The following is a 22,223-nucleotide window of genomic DNA, read 5'->3' as shown; positions in this document are numbered from 1 at the left end:
CTGCCCACACTGGCTCTGGTGCTGCCCGCCCGCCCGGGGCCGGTTCGCTTTCGTCTCTCGTTGCGCTGGTCACGGGCAGTGAGGCGAGTTTAGCGCGTTCGCGGGTGCGCCGTTCGCTTCTCGAGATCCCCGCCAGGTGCACCGGACTGCCGGAGCTCTGGGATGCGCTGTGTGACGGATTCTTGGTAAATAATGTAAAGCAGGTTTTTCCAGATTTCATGTATGGCAAGTCATGGAGCTTTTTGTACTTCATGAATGCATAGAGAACTCCTCACAAAAGTTTGTTGCTTTGATCTAGTGAACATAGGAAGGAGGAATGTGTGAAACGTATACATTTGGAAATTGAGTTTATTTTTTTTCTATTTTTGCACATAGTTTTCATGCCCATTTAACAGTGTTTTAATATCAAATATTACTTTAGCCTTATGCATGTTACCTACCAATGGAATGTAGTATGTGGACTTGCTCTAAAAGTGATGCTGATGACGACCTGCTCGCAAATGTGCAGTCACTACAGAATCAGCTGAGGAGAACTGAAAAAAACCTGCAAACTGTAGAGAAAGAGCTTTCCAGGTATGAGTGTGTGTGGGAATGAGAACCTCCTGTCTCTTGTAGCATAGCTCCGTTGTATTCTGTGTGATGGATTACCGTGATTAGCTCCTTTTCTGCTTTTTGTTTGAATAGTCTTTATGAACAACCTAATAAAGAAAAAAAAACAGTCGTGACTTTTTGCTCTCCCTCCAAACACTAGTACAAGGGAATATTACAGCCACTGCTTCGATGAGGTTACAGATGTCCTGCTGCAGGACTTTGTACAGCGCAATTACGATTGTCAAGGCTTTTCCAGCTGTAAGAAGAATTCTGGGAGAACATCTCGCCAGGATTTTCAAAGAAAAGGCAAAGTAAATATTTCTCTTCGTTACTCCTTTTTATTACTTTGGCTTTCTATCCTTTGCTATGTTTTGGAGCATTTTTGGCTGCTGGGCTTGGAGTAGATCCACTGTAGAACCGGGCAGTGATGTCAAGTGAGCACCTTAAACATAGTATCCCTTGAGTTCTTTGCTGTGGGGAAGTTTCCGCTCCACCTCTCAGTGCTTGAGGCTTGTAGGAAAGATGGGGACAAAGATTTTGGCAGGTCCTGTTGGGATAGGACAAAGATTTTCAACTGATGTAGCAGGTGTTTTACTCATGAGGGTGGTGCAGCACAGCCACAGGACCCCCATCCCAGGAAACATTCAAGGTCAGCTTGGTCAGGGCTCTGAGCAAGTTGGTCTGCTTCAGGTTGTCCTTACTCATTGCAAGGTGGTTGGAGTAAATGACCTTTAACGTTCCCTTTCAACCCACACTGGTTTTGATTCTATAATGTGTTTTTATATAAGAGTGTGTGTGTGTATATATATATATATATCTATATATATATAAACAAACGTTTTTATATCTAGTCTTACTCTGTATCTGCAACTTTGGATAAAACTGTGGAAGAAAATGAACAACTTCAGGAGAAGTTCGATGCTCTTCATGAGCAAAATGCATCTTTGACTTCTCAGAATCACTACCTGAAGAACAGAGTGGAAACAATGAACTTTGAATTGATGCAGTCCAAAACAAAAGTACGTATCTTTAGTGTACCCCAAGACACCCAGTGACCATGATTTTTGAGTTTAGAATTCCAAGCAGAGTGTGCTGGGTTTTGTCTTATTTTAATCTGTGTAAGTTTAATATTTAGTATATATTTCATAATCAATATTAATCTTGGACAGAATAGTTTGGAATCTATTTCTCCATGGGCAAAACAACTATATTAATTATGAATTCTATCTACTTATGTTTCGAAGTTTAGTCTAAAGACAGTAGGCCACAGAATGAAAAACTCTCTATGAGAGAAAATAGTTCAGTAATGCATTTAGTACTGTACATTCATGTGTCTGAGACATTAATGGGAATAATAATGGCACAGTAGTCAATTGTCTAGGAAATGAAAATAGTTGATCTCAGCTTGGATTAATATTGCTATTTGGAAAAAAGTGAAGATGAGTTAGAAAGGAATATTGTATCTAATAAATCATTACTGATTTAGTTTACATTTGTCTGTACAGGTTTATTTCAGGACAACGATGTTGATTTACTTGGTTTATATATAATATTAATAAAGCATAGCTATGCTTAGTGGCTTTTGTTTGAGAATTGTTATCTCCAAAACACTGCATATAAATAGATAAACAAAATGTTTGCCTGGCACTGAAAGAAGAAGTAGTTGGATATAAACTTCTGGGGAAAAGCAAAAGACAAGATCAACCTGTAAAGAAATAATTTTGCTAGACAGAATATCACACTGGAACTGGAAGGAATGTTAAATGGGCAGAAAATTGGAGTTAAGGTGGTGTAGATGACCAAACATAGTTTACAGTAGGGTTAAGAGCACTGTCATTCAGCAAGCAGATTGTTTTTCTGTTTCTTACCTGTATACATGCAATTGTTAATGAAACCCCAAATATGTTTGTATTTCAGATTTCATATCTTGAGGCTGCTTTAGCTACACATTTAATCAGCATTCCGAAGCTGAAAGAACAGATTGTAAATTTGGAAGCAGAAGTTTCAGCTCAAGATAAAATTCTGAAGTAATGTGTATTTTCAAATCAATATTTTATTGTTGTCTTCCTGCTAGTCGAGTCTCTTTTTAGGGATGACATAATTTCTATGTGGGTCATGTAATCTGAGGTCTGAAACTTTAATTTCAGAGCCATTTCTAGGAGGAGGGATGTGGTTTAGTTTGTGCTGAATGAACTTCAAGAAACTGAGAAAAAATAATAAAGACTGGTGAAAGAAACCAGTTTGTAATGTGTGCTGAATAGGAATATGCCCTTACAACTGGGTAGGGTGATTGTTTGCCACATGGCCACATAGATTCTTGTAACCAGCATACATAATTCTGAACATGACCTTTGTGTGTTCTTTGTAACATAAAGGATTCTTTCTGCATGAGTGCATTAATCAAGGCAAATGGCCAGGTAAAACTGATGTAATTGCTGTTCAGAGGTGTCAAGAAGACATCCCTGGTTGTCAACTTGCCTTACAACCTCATGTTATGGAATATTCAATTAATATTTCAGTAGTCTGGCTTCACAAAAAAAAGCAAAAATACTTACGTTAAATTTATATTTTAGTGTTCTTTCCCAGTCACACCTCTTGGCAGAGAGAATATGATTTCTATGATCAGAGCTCATGACACACAGTCAGCTCTGGGTCCTTGGCAGTTGTGACCCCTGGTGCCTCTTGATAAGTCTTAGATACCACTCCAGGCTGCAGACATACTCCTGGGGAGTCTGCAGACTCTGGGTGCTCCTGACCTAACTTTGAGAGTTACAGCATCTTTGTCTAGCACTTCTGGAACATTGTATGCACTAAAGAACAACAGAAATCTATTTTCTTTACAAAAAGTTCTTATTTTTTTATTATGCTTTCTTTAATTGCTAGAGATGCAGAAGATAGACTAGATCAAAATCAGAAAACAGCAATGGAAAGAGAACACATGTTGGAAAGATATCAAAAGGGCTATAAAATACTGAAAATTGAGTTAATTGAACAAAGCAAGCAAGGAAAGAGGTAATTAAGTAATTTTAATAAATGGAGCATAGAATAATAGAGCATAAGTGTTTATTTCCATTGGCAGTGGCTTGCTTTGTGGAATCAAATTACTTTTCTGTTTTAAGGATGTTATTTTTTAAAAAAGGGGAAATTCTGTGGTAAGGTACTGATTACTTAAATGGGCACATTTAAAAATTTTGAAATCAGCTGGTAGCTGCAGGCTGATAGCACACATTAGTGCCCAGTTTATCAGCTGGTTTTTTCCTTCAGAATGGAGGTACTGCAGTGGAAAGCTTCAGTGTCCAGAATATATTTTTCCTGAATTATTTTTGTACTTGTCTTGCAAGAACCTGCAGTGCATACTCAGCAGCTGGTATCCAGCAGTATTCCTTGGTGTGAGTAAAATGATAAAAGAACACCTTAATCAAGAGAACATTTTTATGTTATCCTTAATCTTACCTGTCTATGTGACACTGTTGAAAAGGGTGCTGTAATTCCATCTCAATCCCCATTTCCCTTTCCTAGTGGCTCTGTCACTACTGGAGGGAGTTTGGGAATTTGACTGTTGAAAGTTGCTATGAACACTCCTATCAGCTCCAAAATGTAATTTTAAAGAAGTGAGTGGAATAAATAAAAAGATCCATATCTTCCCTATTAATTTAACTGCATTACCTGGGGCAAAAAAATTACCTGAATTAATGGCTTGGGAAAGCATTTCTTGAACCTTTTAAATACAAACTCTTTGTTTGACTTGTGCCTCTACCCATGAAATTACCTCTAACCTTCTTAAGGTAAAAAAATCCAGAAATACTGTGGGGCTTGCACTGCTGGTTGAAGACATGTTTTGCTTTATGATTGCTGCTCCTTCAGAGCATGTGGTCTGGGACTAGCTGTACTTAGTTACTAGTTGTAAATGTAAATATTTTTGTACTTCAGAAAAGCTGAGCTTCTGCCAGGTGTTAAGTAGGATGTATGGTTAGTATCAACAATTATTATGGTTTACTTTTAATCATTAATTGCAACAACTTACTTACAGGCAACCTGAAGTGCTTTAGGCTAATGCTATGTTGTTGTTCTGAAATGCTCTTATCCCCTTCTCAGGATACTTTTGCCATCTCCAAATAGGCACTGGTCCCCAGACTGAGAGACCCCAGTCTGAGGCTTGGCTGTACTTAGATGAGGCACTGCCCCAGCCCCTGAGTGGAAGAGAGAAATGTTTTTGAGCAGCAGGAATTCCTGTGTGCCCACGTTGGCTGTCCTGAACAGACTGCACACCTGAGCTGTGCTGAGCTCACTCTGCAGCTCCTTCCTTCCCTGATGAGCCATGACAGGGGAAGGGCCAGTGCTGGGGAGTGACAGAGGGGACCAGGGGGACTCTGCATTCTTTCTTGGAGCACAGTCTCATGTGATATCTGGGGCTTGGAAAGTTGGGAGAAGAAAGGAAGAACCTGGAGCAATTACTGCAGTAGTTGTTTTTAGTAACTGGAGAAGATAATTACATTAATGGCTGGAGTATGTGGGTTTTAAAATTGGTTTGCATCTTTTGCTTGACAGAGCACAACAGCAAAGAAATGAAGCTTTGTTGAATGTGGAGGAGCTGACAAGGGCTTTTACAAAGTATAAAGCAGAAATAACTGAAAAATTAGAAAAGGTGAGAGTTTTTCCTTCTCTTGTATTTGCCATGGTGTGAAGATGTTTCTTCCAATAGGCCAGGCAGCCAATAGCAACAGGTTCATCAGTGAGTCAATTGTTTCCACTTGTTGGTGGCAAAGCCCTAAAGAAGTGGGACAGGGTAAGCAACTGTTTGTAGTGGTAAATTCAGTTCTATAATTTTACACTCTCTTTGCACAGTCTGCATCTTTGCAGTATCCCATTACTGCTGCTGTTTCTCATGTCTCCTGCTTGCCAGCTGGGAAGTTTACATTTTAAAAATACAAGGTCCTTTAAAAGCTCTTTTTCTTCCATATGTATAAGCTGCTCAATGAAACGTGCTGAAGAAGAGTTAAGATGAAAATGAAGTAATCTCCCTAAGTTAGCTCTTACAGAGCTTTTTGTTTTGTTAGACTTCTTTCCTTGTGGAACAAGGCTGCCAACCACAAATATACCCTAAAATATTAAGGTAATTTTTTCCTAAATGACAGAAAAAGAAAATTTCTTTGCCTCTTGCCCTCTCTTCACAATAGTGAGCAATAAATAGTATTATCTACTGACTTACCAGGAAGAGCATAATGTTATTTTTAAAGTAGCCTCTTGACACGAAGGCTGTACAGTAATGAAAAGTAATTGCTTTTTAAGGCTAAAGCTGAAGAAGTAGTCTTGGGAGAACATTTGATTAAGTGTGAAAAAGAAAGAGAGAAGTTGAATGATAAGTGTATCAGCTACAGGAAGGATCTAGACATCCTAGAAGAGCAACTAAGGTAACACAAAGGCTTTTAAAAATTCTCTGCACAGTGTTTTTACAAGAACTTGTATGTTGCAAATGTCACTGGGAATGTTCTGCTCAATTCATATAGTTCAATACATTTCTACTCTCTTTCTGTAAGTAATTTTTAAACACTTTAATCCCCCATTCCCTGGAAGAAGCCCCCCAGGCCTTCTGGGGCATTGTTCATGGGCTCGCTGGCTGCTGCTGCTGCCATGGGCTGCACTCAGGCCTCAGTGAGGTTGTGATGCAGCTCATGGAACAGTCACACCTGGTCTGGGCTGCTCTCTGTCCCAACTCTTTTCAGAAATTCTTTGGTAATTCCCTCATTGCTTTAATGAGGGTAGACAACTATCAGCTGATTGTTTTTAGAATTGTTAGGTTTGGACAAAGACATTTTTGGTGTTATTCAATTTACGTGCTTTGTCCACACCTTTTAAATGTCTTTTTAGACAATTAAAGGAGGAGAATTACAACACAAAAGAGGAAATTAAAGCTCTAGAGGCAAAGAACACTGAAATTACATCAATGCTGAATCAGTCTGATCAGAAGATCATCAAGCTTGAGAGTGAACTTTCTGAAAAAGAAATAGTACTTAAAGAGAAAAATGCTCTAAAAAGTGAAAATGAAGAACTGAGAGCACTTACTGCAGAGCAACAGAACCACTTGAAATTATGTCATCAAGAAATAGAGGATTCAAGGGAAGAGCTCAACATCCTGGAAACCATTATTTCTCAGTTGTCTTTAAGTACACCTGAAGAGGTAGAGTAACTGATATAGCCTTAACAGTGTATTATGTTTTGAATCATTTTAAGGATTGAGTTATCCAAACTTTTAATATCCTGGTATGTGTCTTAAAATTTATATGCCAGTATAACACATGAATTAAGGATGCTGTGAAGTAATAAAAGGCTGATTTTTCATTGATCTTTGTTTTCTGTTAACTTTTAGTTTAAATGGCAGCATTTCAAACACCAGCTCCTGAATTCCTCAGCAAAAGAAGCTAGCCCTGAATCTTGTGGTCAATCAAGTAAACCTTTGATTGCAGACCTAAGGTATAACTTTCTGGTTCCTGAGCTATGGCAAGATTAGGCAGATGATAAGGTGCTATGAGAATTAACATGCAGAATGTTCAATATCTGTCTCCTTCTTTATAGTAGCATTAATGTGGCAATGAAAGAAACAGAAATTCAAAAACCTGATGCAAACTTAACTATCTGTACTGGAGCTGAGCATCTTTCTAACAGTAATGAAGGACAAGGAAACAGCAGGTTATGTGACCTGGAAACAGAGCCTGTCAAATTGACCAGAAATCCAGGAGGTAAGCTTGCTGAAATAGCTGTGCAGCTCTGTCGAATTAATCCACAGAACAGAAATGTTCTGCAAGGGTTCAAGTTGGTTTTACAGTATGTGTGCTTTGTTTGAACAGGGAGCATTTTGCCACCTCGGAAACTGTCAAGTTCTCCAGACACAATATATTTCTTGCTTTAACTGCTTATTACTTGTTCAGCAATAGCTGGGCTAGGAGTCATGTTGAAATGGAACCATGTGTTTTTTTCTTTAGGCAGATTGTGCTAAAATCTCTGTATTTTTGTTGACTCTTTTCTCTGTATCCTGCTGTGTTTCTCTGATTGCTTCTGTCGTTACTGTTAGGACTGCTCCATGGAATTATGTCAGGGCACCTGTATGATGCTGTCTTTGTTTTGTTTGTTTTCATGAGTCACCGCATTGAGTTACATTATTGGTTTGCATGTTCTTTTGTAAATTAATCTTAAATTTATTTTTTCTACTTTGAGAGAGGAGAAAATGTCAACAGTTGGAACTTATAAGCAAACAATTTGAAAAGGTGAGGCAAAAATTCCAGAAAGAGATAGAAGAGCTACGCACTAAACTGATAAAAGCAGATGATGAGAATTCTGCCTTGAGGACCAGCATGGCTCAAAGAACCAGTCAGTTTCAAACCATACAGGAAGACCTGTTGAAGAAGGCTTCAAAAACTAACAGCTTAGAGAGAGAAGTAAGTTTTAAATAGCACTGAAAAGAATATGCCCTTTATTCTTCAGTCAGTAATCTAAGATAATTAAGACAATAGTTATGGAAAAACTGCAATTGCCATAATAATTTTAAAATCTGATTAATTTGAGAAAAATTCACACTAAACTTTTCAGCAAGCAGAAAGGCTTAGCAACCTTAATTTGTTAGTTGTCAGAAATACTGTTTTAAAGTTAGTAGGCTTTTCTGCTACTACTTTGATTTGCTGTGTGGAAAATATGCACAGTCTTGTTCCTTTGGTGTGGTTGAATCAATGGGTAATCCTAGGAAACAGGTTGAAGGAACAGTTGTATTTTTCCTCATTAAATGTTACTGTAGTTGCCAGAGATGAAACATCATTACCAGGGAGTCACAAAAGAAAAAATTTAAGCTTCAGCTTTTCTTCGGATGAATAAATTAAATTGCTAATGCTTCCATTCTGGTGCTAATGTGTTTACAGAGTTCAGCATAATGGGCTTTGCAGTTATTTCCTAATAATGAGTGTAAATGTTATAAATATGTAAAGCTATTTCACTGATAATTGATTGGATAAATTGTAGGTAAATTGTCCTGAATATTTCTCTGTAAGTAATAAAATATAATAGTTCAACAAAATCAACCAAACAATTTATTAAAAATACTATAGTAGTAGCTAAAATGGAATTGGTGATAAGAAAGTGCATACAAATATTTGAATAAAACTGAGACAGTTGTCTAAAGGCTGTTTTGTGCATATTTAATTTCAGATAAGAAAGAAGTCTTCTCAGCTTTCTGCACTTGAGAAACAGTTGGAAGAAAAGACTATTGCTTATTCCACTGCTGCTGAAAGAAATGTTGAGTTGGAACTGGAACTCATGGTAAAATGTTCTCAGTGAGAAACCACATTTATTTAAAAAGACATAAAAGTTTAACTTGACAGTGGTATTCCCTGTATTCAAAATGTGGGGACTTTCAGATCTGCTAAATAATCTATGCAGATTTTAGGAACACAGGTTTTAAAAACAGAATTTTGTTTGAAATAAAGCATCCTTTTTTCCCTGCCCTTGAATGTAGTAGGTTATTAATGAACATGTTAGGTTTTCCATATGGTCACATATGTAATGACGATCTGGCCCTGTTGAATTGCCATTTGTTTCAGTGACATACATGTAGATTTGTAAATTAAAAAGTCTTCAAAAGGGTATTTTAAAGATTCCATCTATTTACATGAACATAGAATTTCTTTTTGTCTTTGTCAGGAGTTCCCTGTGCCATAATCCATCTTGGCAGACACCTTGTGTCTGTAGTGGCTGCATTTACTGGCATTCTGTACCTGTGGTATAAGCCTGACATCCTTTGAGATGACACATGCTCTGTGTAAATTCAGAATTTTGTTTGTTGTTCCTTTATGAAATCTAGAAACCAGATGATCAAATAACTTAATATCACAGCTAAATGTTTTTATTCAGTCCTTTTATTGTTGCCACTTCCCAGGGAAAAAACAGATGCATTCATGAGCTGGAAACAACTATCAGTGAAGAACATGAGAAAATAACTTCTGCTTTTGAAGATGAAAAGTTGTTTCACCTCAAGCAGCACAAAGAAATGGAGAAACAGATTGCTCTAGTAAGACCTTTATGGTGTGGTATTATGTATGAGTGTTATACTTGGTAACTTTTTCATATATTGATTTGTCTTGTAATTTCGAGACACATCCATTCAAATGTTATGTTAAAAACCTCTTTTTCTCCCTACATTGCCTGATGTTACTACATCTTCTATCTAGCTAGATATACAACTTTCCCACTGAAATACTCATGTCCTGCTCAACTGAAGAGAAATAAGGACTTAGGAAGAGTACTGTTGTTTTTTGCTCCAAACACACAGGAAAAAAAGTATAGCTTTAGTGCCTACTGGATTAAAACTTGTCAGCTTCTAAAAGTGTTCTTGTTGCCTGAACCTCTGCCAAACTGAGCCTTGGGAGCGTCTGCATTCAGGGGTTTTTCAGTCTCTAGAGAAGAAATGTTTCTCCATGTGATTAGAAATATAACTGTGATTATTTCTAGCTGTTTAAGAGGCTTCTCATCTTTTAGTAAAGAATGGATGCATGTCTTATTGTGTTGGTTGCTTACACTCTGCCTGCCCTCATTCTCCTCTGGAATGAAGATATTTAGTGCTTGGGATTTCTTGATAATTTGAAGACTGTGTAATACTGTTGATGGCAGTAATGTACTTAATTTTCCTTACAAAAATGATGAATAAATATGAATGACATATTTAGATGAATACATTTTTATTAAAAGAATCAATTACTGTTTACTTACGGACAGCTTCGGACACAGCTGGAGAAGAAACATCAACAAGTCATTGAACAAGAGAAAATAATATCTATTTTACAACAAGAGGTTGTACATAAACAGCATCACATTGAATCATTGGATGGGCTGCTAATAGGAAACAGAGAGGTAAGGCTGGCTCTTCACTTTCTTAACATGCAAATCAAGCAAATGACCAAAAATAATGGAAAGCCTATCCATAAATACATGGAAAAATTGGGGAAAATGAAAGATGTTTATGCTTCTTAATTCTTGTTTGAGCAATTGACTGAATCTGGTGTAGTCACCAATTACTACTAGTACTACTACATATTGGTCAAATTTTAATGACCTTTCAGTATTTTCTGTCTTAGCATTCTCTTTATGCCTCTGTATTGCCCCTTGGGCTTCTCTCTCTAATGAAAGGAAAGAGATCTGGATAAAGAATGTTTGCATCAATCCTGCACTAGGTGGAAAACCAATAATATTCTAGTATGATAATGTTTTATTCCTTTTAATAATGCCTGTTGCTGCAGAATATGAAGAGACATTCTCAGCCACCAAATTCACTTCAGAGTTTCATGCACACAAACACATGATGCAAGCAATTGTGTTTTAGATACACTGATCTGCATTTTTTCCTGATTATCAGTTTTTATTAAATTACTTACAACTTTATAACATTAGATTAATGTTATGTTATATTTATATTTGGTTGTCTTGAATAAAAATGTCTGTAAAAACAGGAAATGAAAAATCAAAATGTCAAGAAAGATCAAGGATTGAAGATGCTGGAAAGTCAGTTAAGAGAAGAAAAAATCAAAGTTAGTAAACTCTCTGTAATGTTCAAGTAATAGTTTTAAAGTTTGCAGTTACAGTGTATTTCCTTTTATCTTTTATGGAAAAACTGTTTTATATAAATTTCTCTTAAGTAAATATTCCAGAAGTTGTCTGAAGTATTTCTTTTTTATCTGTTGTTTAATTTTTTTTGTTTTCTTTTTTTAATTAAGAGAAGTATGATGAAACCTACAGTATGAGATGATGCAATGCATAAATTGCTTCATGCAGTTACTGTAGTTACAAATAGGGCAAACTTGTGCTTCTTGTACCTTTAAAGTCCAATGTTGTCCCATAGAGCTCATGTTGTAAGTGCTTTTGCTCTACATATGGCATGTGTTTGAGACACATGTGATACTGGAATGTTGGGCATGCTTTTAGCCATCTTTAGCTCTTCCTAGTGTTTGCCTGATAAATATTTTCCATGCAACACTTGTAACAGGATTTTAATGAACCAATGCCATGTGCAGATTTACCCCAGGCAAGGATTAAATCTTCAGGCTATCAGTGAGAAGATACTGGGGACTTTGCTGTTTCCATGCTTTTTCTGAGCTTGTGTAGGGTCAGTTTGCTATCCAAGTGGCTTTGCAGTACTTGATATGTTTTACAGAGACTTAAAATTAAGACACGTAGTAATTTCTCTTCTAAAAACTCTTGAATCAGCTGGGGGCAGAGATGCAAAGTCCAGTATAGTTTAGAAAACTGCCAGTCTGATTGCAAAATGGAAAGAATTAGACATTCTGCAGCTAAATTCAGCACAATTCTTATTGATGAGAAATCCTAGCATTGAAACCAAATGTTTAAGAAAAGCTTAATTACTATGCCTTAAGATCTCAGGGCTTGTTTGTTATAATTTTTATCAGTTCAAGGTTATAGGGTATTTGTTAGAGATTACTCAAACCCAAATGAGCACTAAAAGTGTAAAATAGATTGGCAGTGTTGGCACTGCTCAGAGTTCTTCCTTTCCCATTTGGTGAAACTCAGGCACTGGCCCCCAGTGCAGAAAGGGAAATGATGCTGCTTGGGAACTTTTTGAAAAGAATTGCAGTAAGATCTGAGTGGGTTTTTTAAAAACATGTGTGCCCACTCACCTATGATGATAATTCCAAATCTATTTATGCATTTCTATATGTAATGAAACATGATGGATTAATGATTTGGCATTGACCCTATGTTTGTTTTTAAATTCTAGCTACTGACAAATGCTGACACATCTTCTCATAACTGATAGTCTCATCTGATATAAACACAGTCTAAAGTATCATTTTGAATTTCACAAATAACTTCAATTTTTGAAGACTATTCCAGTTTTAAAGTTTACTATAATCTTCCATGACTGTTTTAATACTCATATGATAAAAATGTAACTTTTCTGATGTTTTACACAAAGCTGTCTTTTAATACAATGTTTAGACCAGTTAATACAAACCATGGCATGCAATTTTAAATAATCTATTGCATTCATCTAGGTACAACAACTTGAGTCAGCACTAAATGCATGTAAGGAAGAAGTTGCACTGTATTTGAGTCAGTCACAAGAAAATAAGGAGACGTTTGAGAATCAGCTGAAAGAAAGGTCTGAAGAGGTAACAGGTTGTTTTATAACTCTTCTGTATTGCAGAGAACTCTTGTTATGATTGATTTAATCTAAAAGTTTGTGAAATGACAGCCAAAATTTGCAACAGGACCTGTGGATGGGAAGTAAGCTGGGAAAAAATGATACATTTTGTGAAGGTAAAGGGGAAAATCATAACTCAAACCCATGGGGTAATTTAAGGGAAAAGAAGCATTAAGATAAATGAATTGTTGAAAGAAGTAACAAAATCAGAATAATGTGGAACAAAACATTATCATGGAAAAGATGGAGAGAGCACTATTGTAATATAAATTTAAGGGCACAAAATTGATCTGGATTTCAACTGTCTCAATGGGGATGAAGTCCTGGGCATAAAAAAATGTTTACTTCTAGGCCCTGAGTTTTATCATACTTTCCACTACTACTTGAAAGCAAGAAAGAGTTAACTTTAAATATTAGAAGGTATTTTTATTTGTGGGTGAAGTAATTCTATAGCAGGTTGGTCATGTCAGTGCTGGCCTCCCTCTGAGAGAGGCTTCAGTCAAGTGGAGGCTGCTGGACCCTGCCCAAGATGAGCTTGGTGGAAGCTGTGGGGTCTGTCACACATAAACCTGTGATATTTACTGCTGCTTCCTAAGCCCTAAACCCTGCTGCTCATATGAGGGGACTGGATCCTGGGTGAAACATCAAGTGTAGCAAGTGAGGCTTTATTTTTTTTTCCAAGAACACTCCCTTTTTTTTTCTTTTTTTTTTCCCCTCCAGAACAGTTCCCTCTGGCATTCACCACTGAGAAACCAGATTAGTCAACATAAAATAAGTTAGGCACTCAAAATTTTTTTTATTGGAATGACTATTGTCATACAGGCAAAAAGAAATAAAGGGGAGGACTGAGAACAAAATCTCAAGGGGAAAACAAGGACTTTCTGAAAAATAAAGAAGACTGGCAGAAAGAAAAGTAGTTCTAACTAAAAATCTGTTATGTATGGTTTTAAAATATTGTCAAGTGCTATCTAGAAAGCAAGAATCAAAACCTGGGACTGACTGAGAAGTTGCCACTTTCCTCAGTGTATAAAGCATAATACAATGATGAATTATGAGATCTGTTATGTACTGTTGAAGCTGTAATGCAACTAAATTCAGACACAAAAGTTTTATTGCATCACAAGTGTGATTCTGTGTTCATTAAGAGAGAATAGCTGAAGCAACTGCAAATAAAAATGTTTTATTGTAAGGAAAAATAATGTCTTTTCAGCTTCATTATTTGCAGAAAGAAATAAAAATTAAAGGTCAGACAATTCAGGACATGGGTGAACAAAATATTCTTCTGCAACAAACTTTGCTTCATCAGCAGCAAATGTTACAGCAAGAAACTATTAGAAATGGAGAGTTGGAAGATAATCAAATTAAACTTGAAAAACAGGTACAGTATGGTGAGAATTGTATACATATGTGGAGAAAATTAAGTGCCTTATATATGTTTTCATAATACCTATAAAATCTGAATATTTCTTTGATAACTGAGTTGATAATTATTATTTGATATATGTAAAATAAAGAGTTTAGTGGCTTGTTTTATCTTAATCCAGGTTCTGAGCTATCAAACATTCTAGTTTTCATTAGAGTGGCTAGGCACTTGGAAAATCAAGCCCTAGACTGCAGTTAAGTAGAAGTGCATTTAAATTTGGAAAGTTGCATTTACTAGAAAGTATTTTTCTTTCAAATGTGCAGAGTTTTAGTTTTAAATTGCATACAGACTATAAAGAAATCTGTTGTGTAAAAACTCTCCCTGTGTGAGTTACAAGACAAGAATGTGTATTTCTTTGGTATGCAATTTGAAACTAATCTTTGATTGCCATTTCCAATAGGTATCCACTTTGGAAAAAAAACTCCAGAAGCAGAAAGCATGTGCAGAAGATGAGCTGAGAAAGGTGGAGGAGAAACTGCACCTAGCTTCTCAGGAAGCAGATTTAAACAGCCAGAAGGTGGATGAACTGAATTGTACAATCAGGTAGGTTTAGGACAAATGAGAGGAGCATTCTGCACGTGGGCATATGGATGAGAACCCCTGCTCTCTGAAATGCTGTTCAGCTCTGGCCTTACACTTCAGTCTCTGGCAGCACAGACTGGAAATCAGAAGGGAAGCTTCTGACTAGCAGAAGCATGACTTTCTGGAACAGTTTTCCAGTGGAATTAATGCATGTCCTGGCAACCTACTTAGCCTTAAGATAGCAGTTCAAATCATAACCATATCAGCTTGCTTGTAATTGTAGAGAGTACATTCTGCAGGAGCTTGCTAGTCTTAAAGAATATAGCTTTGATTGCAAGAAAAGCCTACTTAACATGACTTCTCTTTCTATTTTATTCACAAACACTTGTCTTAGAGCATGTTGCTCTTGTCATTCCTTTGTTCATTTTGTTCTGGTTGCTTCTCTTAGACAGATGAAATTGGAGATGGATCAGTGCAAGAATGAACTTACTGGCATGGAAAAAGAAGCAGTGCAATTAAAACGAGATGGTGCAAACAAAGCACTGCAGATAAATCAGCTGGAAATCACTCTGGAAGAAGCAAGATCAGAGCTCAACAGAAGGGCAAATGAGGGTAATTTGGCTATTTTTTTTCCTCAGGCTTCCTTTCATTAAACTATTCCTCTCTATGTATTGGACATTTTTCCTTCCCCCTCCCCCCTTTCATAATCAAGTACATGAGGGTCAAAAAATGATAATCTTTTTAAACCCAAACAAAACCAAACCCAAATGAACAACACCCCCAACAACCCAAAAATATCACAAACATTTTTCACATTCTTTTGCAAATTCTCAGTTTTGTGGTATCTACCTTCACCGCAGGTGAAATACTAAGTGGTTTCCCTGTAAATTGGTAATGCAGATTATTAATGCAATAGTCAGATGAGACACTTAGCTTTAATAAAGGCATATACTATTCAAAAAATGCAGCTCTTTGAAAGAAACAGAAAACTCCACAAGTCTATGGAAATAGTAACAAACATTCCAATCCATCATCTTCCATTTAGTTTAATTGGACCATTGTTTTAAGCCAGAGAAACAGCAGCAATTCTGCTTGCACTGTTCCTGGCACTGCATGGTCAGTTACTATACTGTGTCTGTACTGTCTCCTTGGCCACATGTTTTTAGATACTTCCTTATGTTTCAGGTCAATTGTTGATTATCAACTGAATAAAACTAGCAAATACTTAGGTACCATAAGCATCTTTTTGTATAAGTAGTCACTGTTTTTCTAGATTGTCCTAAAAATAGTGATACTGGAAATTTATTATGACCCCAAGTGCTAATAGGGTAGTGATGTTGCATGAAAACCCTGATGTACTGATGATTAAACATTCTCTTTTGTGGTGTGTGTGTAAAATAGTGAATGATTTTGAAGATAAGCTGCTTCAAAGTGAGACTAGCCACAGGAAAGCCTTACAGAAAATAGCAGAACTGGAATCTGCATTACAGAATGCCTGTGGAGAATTAAAGATCACTTTAACACGGCTCCAGGAGTTGCAAAATGCATTGCAGAATGCACAGTCCTCTCTGGAGGAGAAGAACATTGCTATCATGGACCTAACAACTGAGCTCAGGTGAGCTGCTATCTTTTCTGTCATGAAAACTTAGTTATGTTGATCATTCCTTAAGAATAGCAAGTAGTTTGGATGGGGTTTTTAATGTTTTTAGCAGCTCTATAATTTTTAGGTGGTTTGGGGCCATCAGATAGCTTGATACTTGAGATCCTTGGCTCATTTTTAATTTCTAAAAGTGGTGCTGAATTCTTTTCTTCTTTTAAAGCAGAAAAAAATTCTGTTTTAAAATCTGCTGAAATTATTTTAGGAATCTTAAAGCTGTGAAGTAATCATAAGAATAGTCAAATTGTCCAGTCTACTTTCTGACCACAAATTAATGACACTTTATTTTTTAAAGAATCCTGATTTAGTCAATTAAATAAATTGAATAATGAAGTTACTTAGAATTCCCCACCTGGAATATAATTAACAGAATGATTCTATTTGGGTTTGTTTCCTTGCAATCAATTCACCTTTAGGGTAAAATGCTGTAAGTAAGTAATAGATCTCATGATTTTCAAGCTGGATATTTGAAGCTAAGCAACTGAATATGCATTGAGTAATTAAATGTATGAGAATTTCAGGTATTGCAAGGATGAAATTGAAGACAAAAAGCAGGAACTTCTTGACATGGACCAAGCACTGAAAGAAAGGAATTGGGAACTGAAACAAAGAGTAGCTCAGGTGAGATAATTTTTAAGCATGTTACTGACAATTATTCCTGTTATATAGCAGATATCTTATAACAAGTTAGGTTAGGCCTGCTAGGTTTGGTTGCTTTGATGTGTTTTCTCAAACTCTACTGGTTCCTACAGGCACAGTGCCAACCTCAAACCAGCTCTATGTTGTTGAAGCCTTATGTACCAGGAAAATCAGAAACCTTATGCCATAACCTGTCCCAAGACTCTTCATTAGTGATAAAGTTATGAGGCAACTGTTCTCATCTTGGTGTTTGCTAAGAGGAAGGAGAGATCTGTGCTGAAGGGTGCTTGGAGATGATAGATTCCTTTCCTTGTTTGCACTGCAGCTTATCTGATTCACATTAAAGCAGCCACTAAATATGAAATGCTATCTTTGTTGTGAATAAATTTCTGTAGCTCACTTGAAATATTTTCAGATTTTTGGTCTGGCTTCAGGATTTGATGCCCATCATGGGAAAATTCTGCTTCTGTCACTTTATAATAAACCTCTTCCTGAAGGAGTTACCAGCCTTTGTCTTCAAGAATATTTGAGTGGGATTTGACTAAGTCTGCTCAAAGAACTGACACTGTCAGGAGGACAGATCATGCCATGTATTTTTGCCACAGTACCCTGTGAACTGCCCTAGGAAGTCATCAAAGCATTTGATGAACTGATTTTTTTTGGTTTGGCAAAATTTGGCACTTCCTAAGAAGGTGGATTAGTACAATAAATGACACCTATTTCATTGAAACAGATAACTTGCATTATGTGTATGTGAGGACCTAACATATTCAGTTATGGACTTTTTCCCAATTTTCCCTTTCTTTTTGTTTAGCCACTATTTAAATGAAATAGCTAGGGTGTAGCTTTATATTGACTACTCAAGAGAATACTCTTGAGGCTACAAAGGATTAATTTCATTCACTTTGCTCTCATAGTTTGTAATATGGCTTCTTAAAATCTGCATATTAGTTCAAAATAAAATATTTCCTTTTCTTCCTTTTTTACCTCTAGATTGCACAATTGGATATGACAGTTCGTGAGCATAAGGGAGAAATGGAGCAACAAATAATTCAATTACAGTGTAATTTAGAGAAGTCAGAGTTGGAAATTAAGGAATGCAATAAACAGGTAATGCTTCTTAATCAAAAACACACTTTCCCTAACAAAGGGCAGCTAATTCTAAGAGAGTCTGATCCTGGGACACAATAGCTGGCCAGATTTAATCTAGAAGATAAAACCTCTTTTTTATTGTAGGGAGAGGGAAGGAATGTACCAGTAAAAATAGATGTTTGTCAATTAAAACTAAATTTTGTAAGGCTATAACAGTGCAAAAATGAAAAATGATTTTTCACTTGATATGATACGGCTCCCAAACTGCTCTTTTAGTAAAGGAAAATGGAGACAAAATAAAAAATTGACAAAGGAATCCAAAGTCAGGGTCAATGCTGACAATATTTGGGAGTTTTGTTTGTTTTGTGGGTTTGTTTTTTTCTTAAATAAAATTGTTCTGACTTTGGTAAAATATTGGTTCTGATTTAATTGCATTTTCTGTTCAGATTGAGAGCTTAGAGAAAAAACTCCAGCATTCCAAAGATGAGCTTCGTGAAAAAGCGTTTGAATTGCTCCAGAGAGATCAGGAAATAAATCAGCTGAAGAAAAAAAGAATGAAAGAAAACAACATAGCCTAGAAGCTCTTGGAAAGGTAAAACATACCTTGGATAGACAACAAATGATCAATTTTTAATGCCATTACTGTAGTGCCTAGAAGAAATTATATGGTGTCTCTTTAATGTGTCATTACTTCTCCCAGAATCATTGTATTCTTATCCCCTAAGTTTAATTATTTTAAAATTACAGATTTTATGGCAAACTCTTAATTGTCTGCTTTTTGTGGAGAAATTTGGTTTCTGATTATCTTTAGGGACCTGATTTTCTGGCTATGGATGATATGGTCTTCCTTGAAATGAAACAAAGCAATATGCTGTATGATGAGAGCTTCTTATGACTTATGTGCCTATCTTGTGAAAATTATTGCATCAAAGGCCACTGAGCTCCAGCACGCTGTAGGAAGGAGAAGTGAGAATGTTTTGGCCTAGGGAATGGGAGTGTGTGGAGGGACTTGAGAAGACAGCTAACTTTGTGAATTGCACAGATCTTGGCTTTGGTGCATGAATCAGTCTCTACAAGCACAAATGGGGTCTGAGATAAACAGGCTTTTGCAGAAGTAAGTTCAGTCAAGGATGATTCCAAGCTAGAGCTAAACACCAAAGCCAGGATGGCCCCTGTTACTTTGGTTGTGCTGCATTTATGTGTTGGTTTTCCCCAGGGTGAGGGATCAGAGAAACTTCATTTCTGTGTGAACACCAAAGGCCTTTGGTATTCTAGATCATGAGGGCTTGGCTGTGTCCCAGCTGAATATGAAGTTTATATATTTGTTTCACTGCAAATTAAAGCAATGTCAGCTCTTCCATCTTGAATTCTGTTAGGCTATTGATGATGCCCAAGAACAGGACAGTGACTGCTGCCTTTCACACATACCATGAACAATTTCTAACTTTTCCTAAGGGATGATTCTGAAGGAAAGAATTTCCTAACTAGCCCCTACAATTGCTGACTAGACTCTTTATTTCCAGACAAATTGTCTTGTTTTTGCTAAGGAATACCAGGTAGGAAGAGGCCTAAGAATGGTATAAGAAAGACTTTGAAAATAGACCTGCTCTGGTCATGTTCCAACACTTGGGACAAGGAAATGAAATTTTATTTTTATTGTAGTGAAGTAGATAAAAAGCCACTGGATTTTGGAAGCATTCTGTGTAAACCATGAAATATGTTGCAGAGGGCTTCTGGCTCCATTTACAATATTATATGGTTCCTTCTTTGTTTAAAAATTAAGTATATTAACATAATGTAAGAAAACACTTTCTCCATTAGTAGCACATTGCAGACTGATTGACCAGACTTCCACAGAAATTTTCTGTCGTAGTTCTAAAAAATAAATTGCCTAATCTATTTAGGGAAAAGGGTGGAGAGGCAGTGTGTATGTCTTGCCCAGGGGTACAGTCTGTCTCATTCTTTTTCTTCTTAATACATTGCCTTCCTTGCTTATTACAGAAAATATATTAGTTCAGGGCAGGAATTGCTGGGAGGGTTGATTTGTGTTCTGGTCCACTCTGTCCCTTTGGGAATCATAAAATAACCCGGTCACAGAGTTTTCAGTTGAATTATTCTTTATTCTTACCGTGCTTCAATCTGCAGTGAAAATTTTGTAACAATACAGCACTTGGCTACCCTTAGAAGCTGTAAATATTCCAAATAAAGGAACCAAAAATATCTTGCTGAACATTAAGAAGGGCTTTTTTCATTTTTCTGGGAAATTGAAGTAATTTTCTTTATTAAAAAAAGGCAGATTGGATTTACAGCAAGCTACTTTTTGTGACCATAGTTCCTTCTGAAATGAGAAGTAAAATTGTATTAAAATGATATAAGAAAAAATTAGTGCTTACAATGATTGACTTTTCTAAAAAGTGATTTTTACAACATTTTTGAAAAACTGCATAGCATTAAAAAAATAAGAATTACTGTAATCTTTCATTTGTTAGCTGTAAGCTGCTTATATGCTACTTACAAGTGTTTCTGTACAGTATGTATAGCATTCCTCATAAAGAATAAATACCCAGCTAAACATAGATAGATAAACCGAGGACCAACATAACCTCTTTTAAAATTTATAATTAACAAGCACCTTAGTATACTATGATGTGAAATAGTAGTGGCTGATGGTCTCTTTTTGTGCTTCAGCACTAACTAATGTAAACATGGCTGCTGTGTATATATCTTAAAGACACCTAAAACTCTATTTTTTTCTGTTAATGAATAATTAGATCCAGCATATTCACTTGTTTTTAAAAGGAGGGGTAGGGGTAGTGAAGCTCTAGAAACGAGCAAAAAGCCCCTAACCTCAAACATGCTGTGTTTGGCTGCATTTACTTCTATACACAGCTTACATTTGTTTTGCTGTTTTTCTTGCTCAGTGTTAGTGGACATCATAGGGTTTTTTCCTCTTAACACCTTGATACTGTTCATGGGGTTTCTGCAGACACTTCCTGAACTGTTAGCAGCTTAAGAACAACATTGTAATCCAACATGAAACCTTAAGCCCCCTGCAGAGAAGTTATTTCAAAAGACAATGTTCATTTAAACTGTACAAAATTCTTACAGGGATTTGCATATGAAGATTTCTTCTCAAAAATATTCTACATAACATTTTCCTTCTTATCTGCTGGAACTTAAGATGGTATTGGAAAATTTGTAAGTTCTGCTCTTGGAGAAAGCAAATGCACTTCAGTTACAAGAACAGTGAACAAAAATGCATCAGTAACATAAATCAGAATTTGAGATGGCAGCCATGGACTTGAGACCTGCTGTTAGTTTTCTTGAATTTGTAAGATAAAGTTTAATAACGAAGAGTAACATGTTGGTACAAATGGATTTAGCTATGGTAATCACATATTTTGTTTCAGGTGCAAGAACTGTGAAGGAATGAGTGCTGTTGCTGGCATTGTCACTGTGCATTCCAAGAGGACATTTTAGAGTTGTATTTCTAAATAAGGCATGTAATTATTTGTACTGAAGCAGATAACAACCTTTTTATTTTTCCAGCTGTTATTGAGATTATTGACTTAATTGAATATCATATTAATTTATCTTTTGTACTTCAGAATAATTTTTTTTAAGTTGTAGGGATTAATTTCAGCTGTCATATTTTTCCAAGGTTTTTAGATTATGTATTTGTTTAATATCTCACTTGTAACTAAAAGCACAATGGTACTACCTTATTAGCAATTTTTGCTTGGGACTATTTTATCTTTTTTTGTACAAATGCAGTGATGCAGACACAATAAAAATATAAATATATAAAGATATTTATTAAAATTTACCTGTTTGTAAGATGCTTTGGGACACTGATTTGATCATAGACACTGGCAAAACCTGCTTGCTTTACTCTAAGCAGTATCTTTAAGATGCACAGGGTTGTGGGACAGGGCCATAAAGCTTGAGGTTGTTTCTTTTGATATTTTTAATCAAACAAAAATCCATACAAAAATTCCCATTGATTAAATTCACATCATAACTATGCATTCTAAAAGATTTATTTCCAGGTTTCCAAAAGTATTACACAATTAAGCTGGTATGAATGGCTAGTGGCCCCACTT

At 36.2% G+C, this 22,223-nt stretch overlaps 1 protein-coding gene across 1 annotated transcript; it reads left to right on the top strand.

Moving 5' to 3' along the window:
- The first annotated feature begins 305 nt into the window (after positions 1-305).
- On the top strand, positions 306-22,146 carry CCDC18 (coiled-coil domain containing 18). Its single transcript, XM_077182248.1, has 24 exons — positions 306-573; positions 752-902; positions 1,443-1,610; positions 2,509-2,618; positions 3,475-3,603; positions 5,140-5,236; positions 5,881-6,002; positions 6,460-6,769; positions 6,959-7,062; positions 7,165-7,328; positions 7,804-8,024; positions 8,785-8,895; positions 9,512-9,643; positions 10,348-10,482; positions 11,079-11,156; positions 12,639-12,755; positions 13,998-14,165; positions 14,611-14,753; positions 15,181-15,344; positions 16,134-16,347; positions 16,911-17,010; positions 18,022-18,138; positions 18,567-18,712; positions 21,229-22,146. The coding sequence occupies exons 1-23, from the start codon at positions 443-445 to the stop codon at positions 18,696-18,698; spliced, it is 3,318 nt and encodes a 1,105-aa protein (XP_077038363.1). The 5' UTR covers positions 306-442; the 3' UTR covers positions 18,699-18,712; positions 21,229-22,146.
- Positions 22,147-22,223: the final 77 nt, after the last annotated feature.

This window comes from Agelaius phoeniceus, chromosome 8 (genome assembly GCF_051311805.1).
Source record: "Agelaius phoeniceus isolate bAgePho1 chromosome 8, bAgePho1.hap1, whole genome shotgun sequence".
Lineage (NCBI taxonomy): Eukaryota > Metazoa > Chordata > Aves > Passeriformes > Icteridae > Agelaius > Agelaius phoeniceus.
This window is presented reverse-complemented; position numbering and strand designations above follow the sequence as displayed.

Coding starts and splice junctions, on each gene's coding strand:
- CCDC18 (XM_077182248.1), top strand. CDS start 443: ATGGAATGTAGTATGTGGACTTGCTCTAAAAGTGATGCTGATGACGAC. Junction 8,896..9,511: donor AGTTGGAACTGGAACTCATG/GTAAAATGTTCT, acceptor GCCACTTCCCAG/GGAAAAAACAGATGCATTCA. Junction 12,756..13,997: donor TGAAAGAAAGGTCTGAAGAG/GTAACAGGTTGT, acceptor ATGTCTTTTCAG/CTTCATTATTTGCAGAAAGA.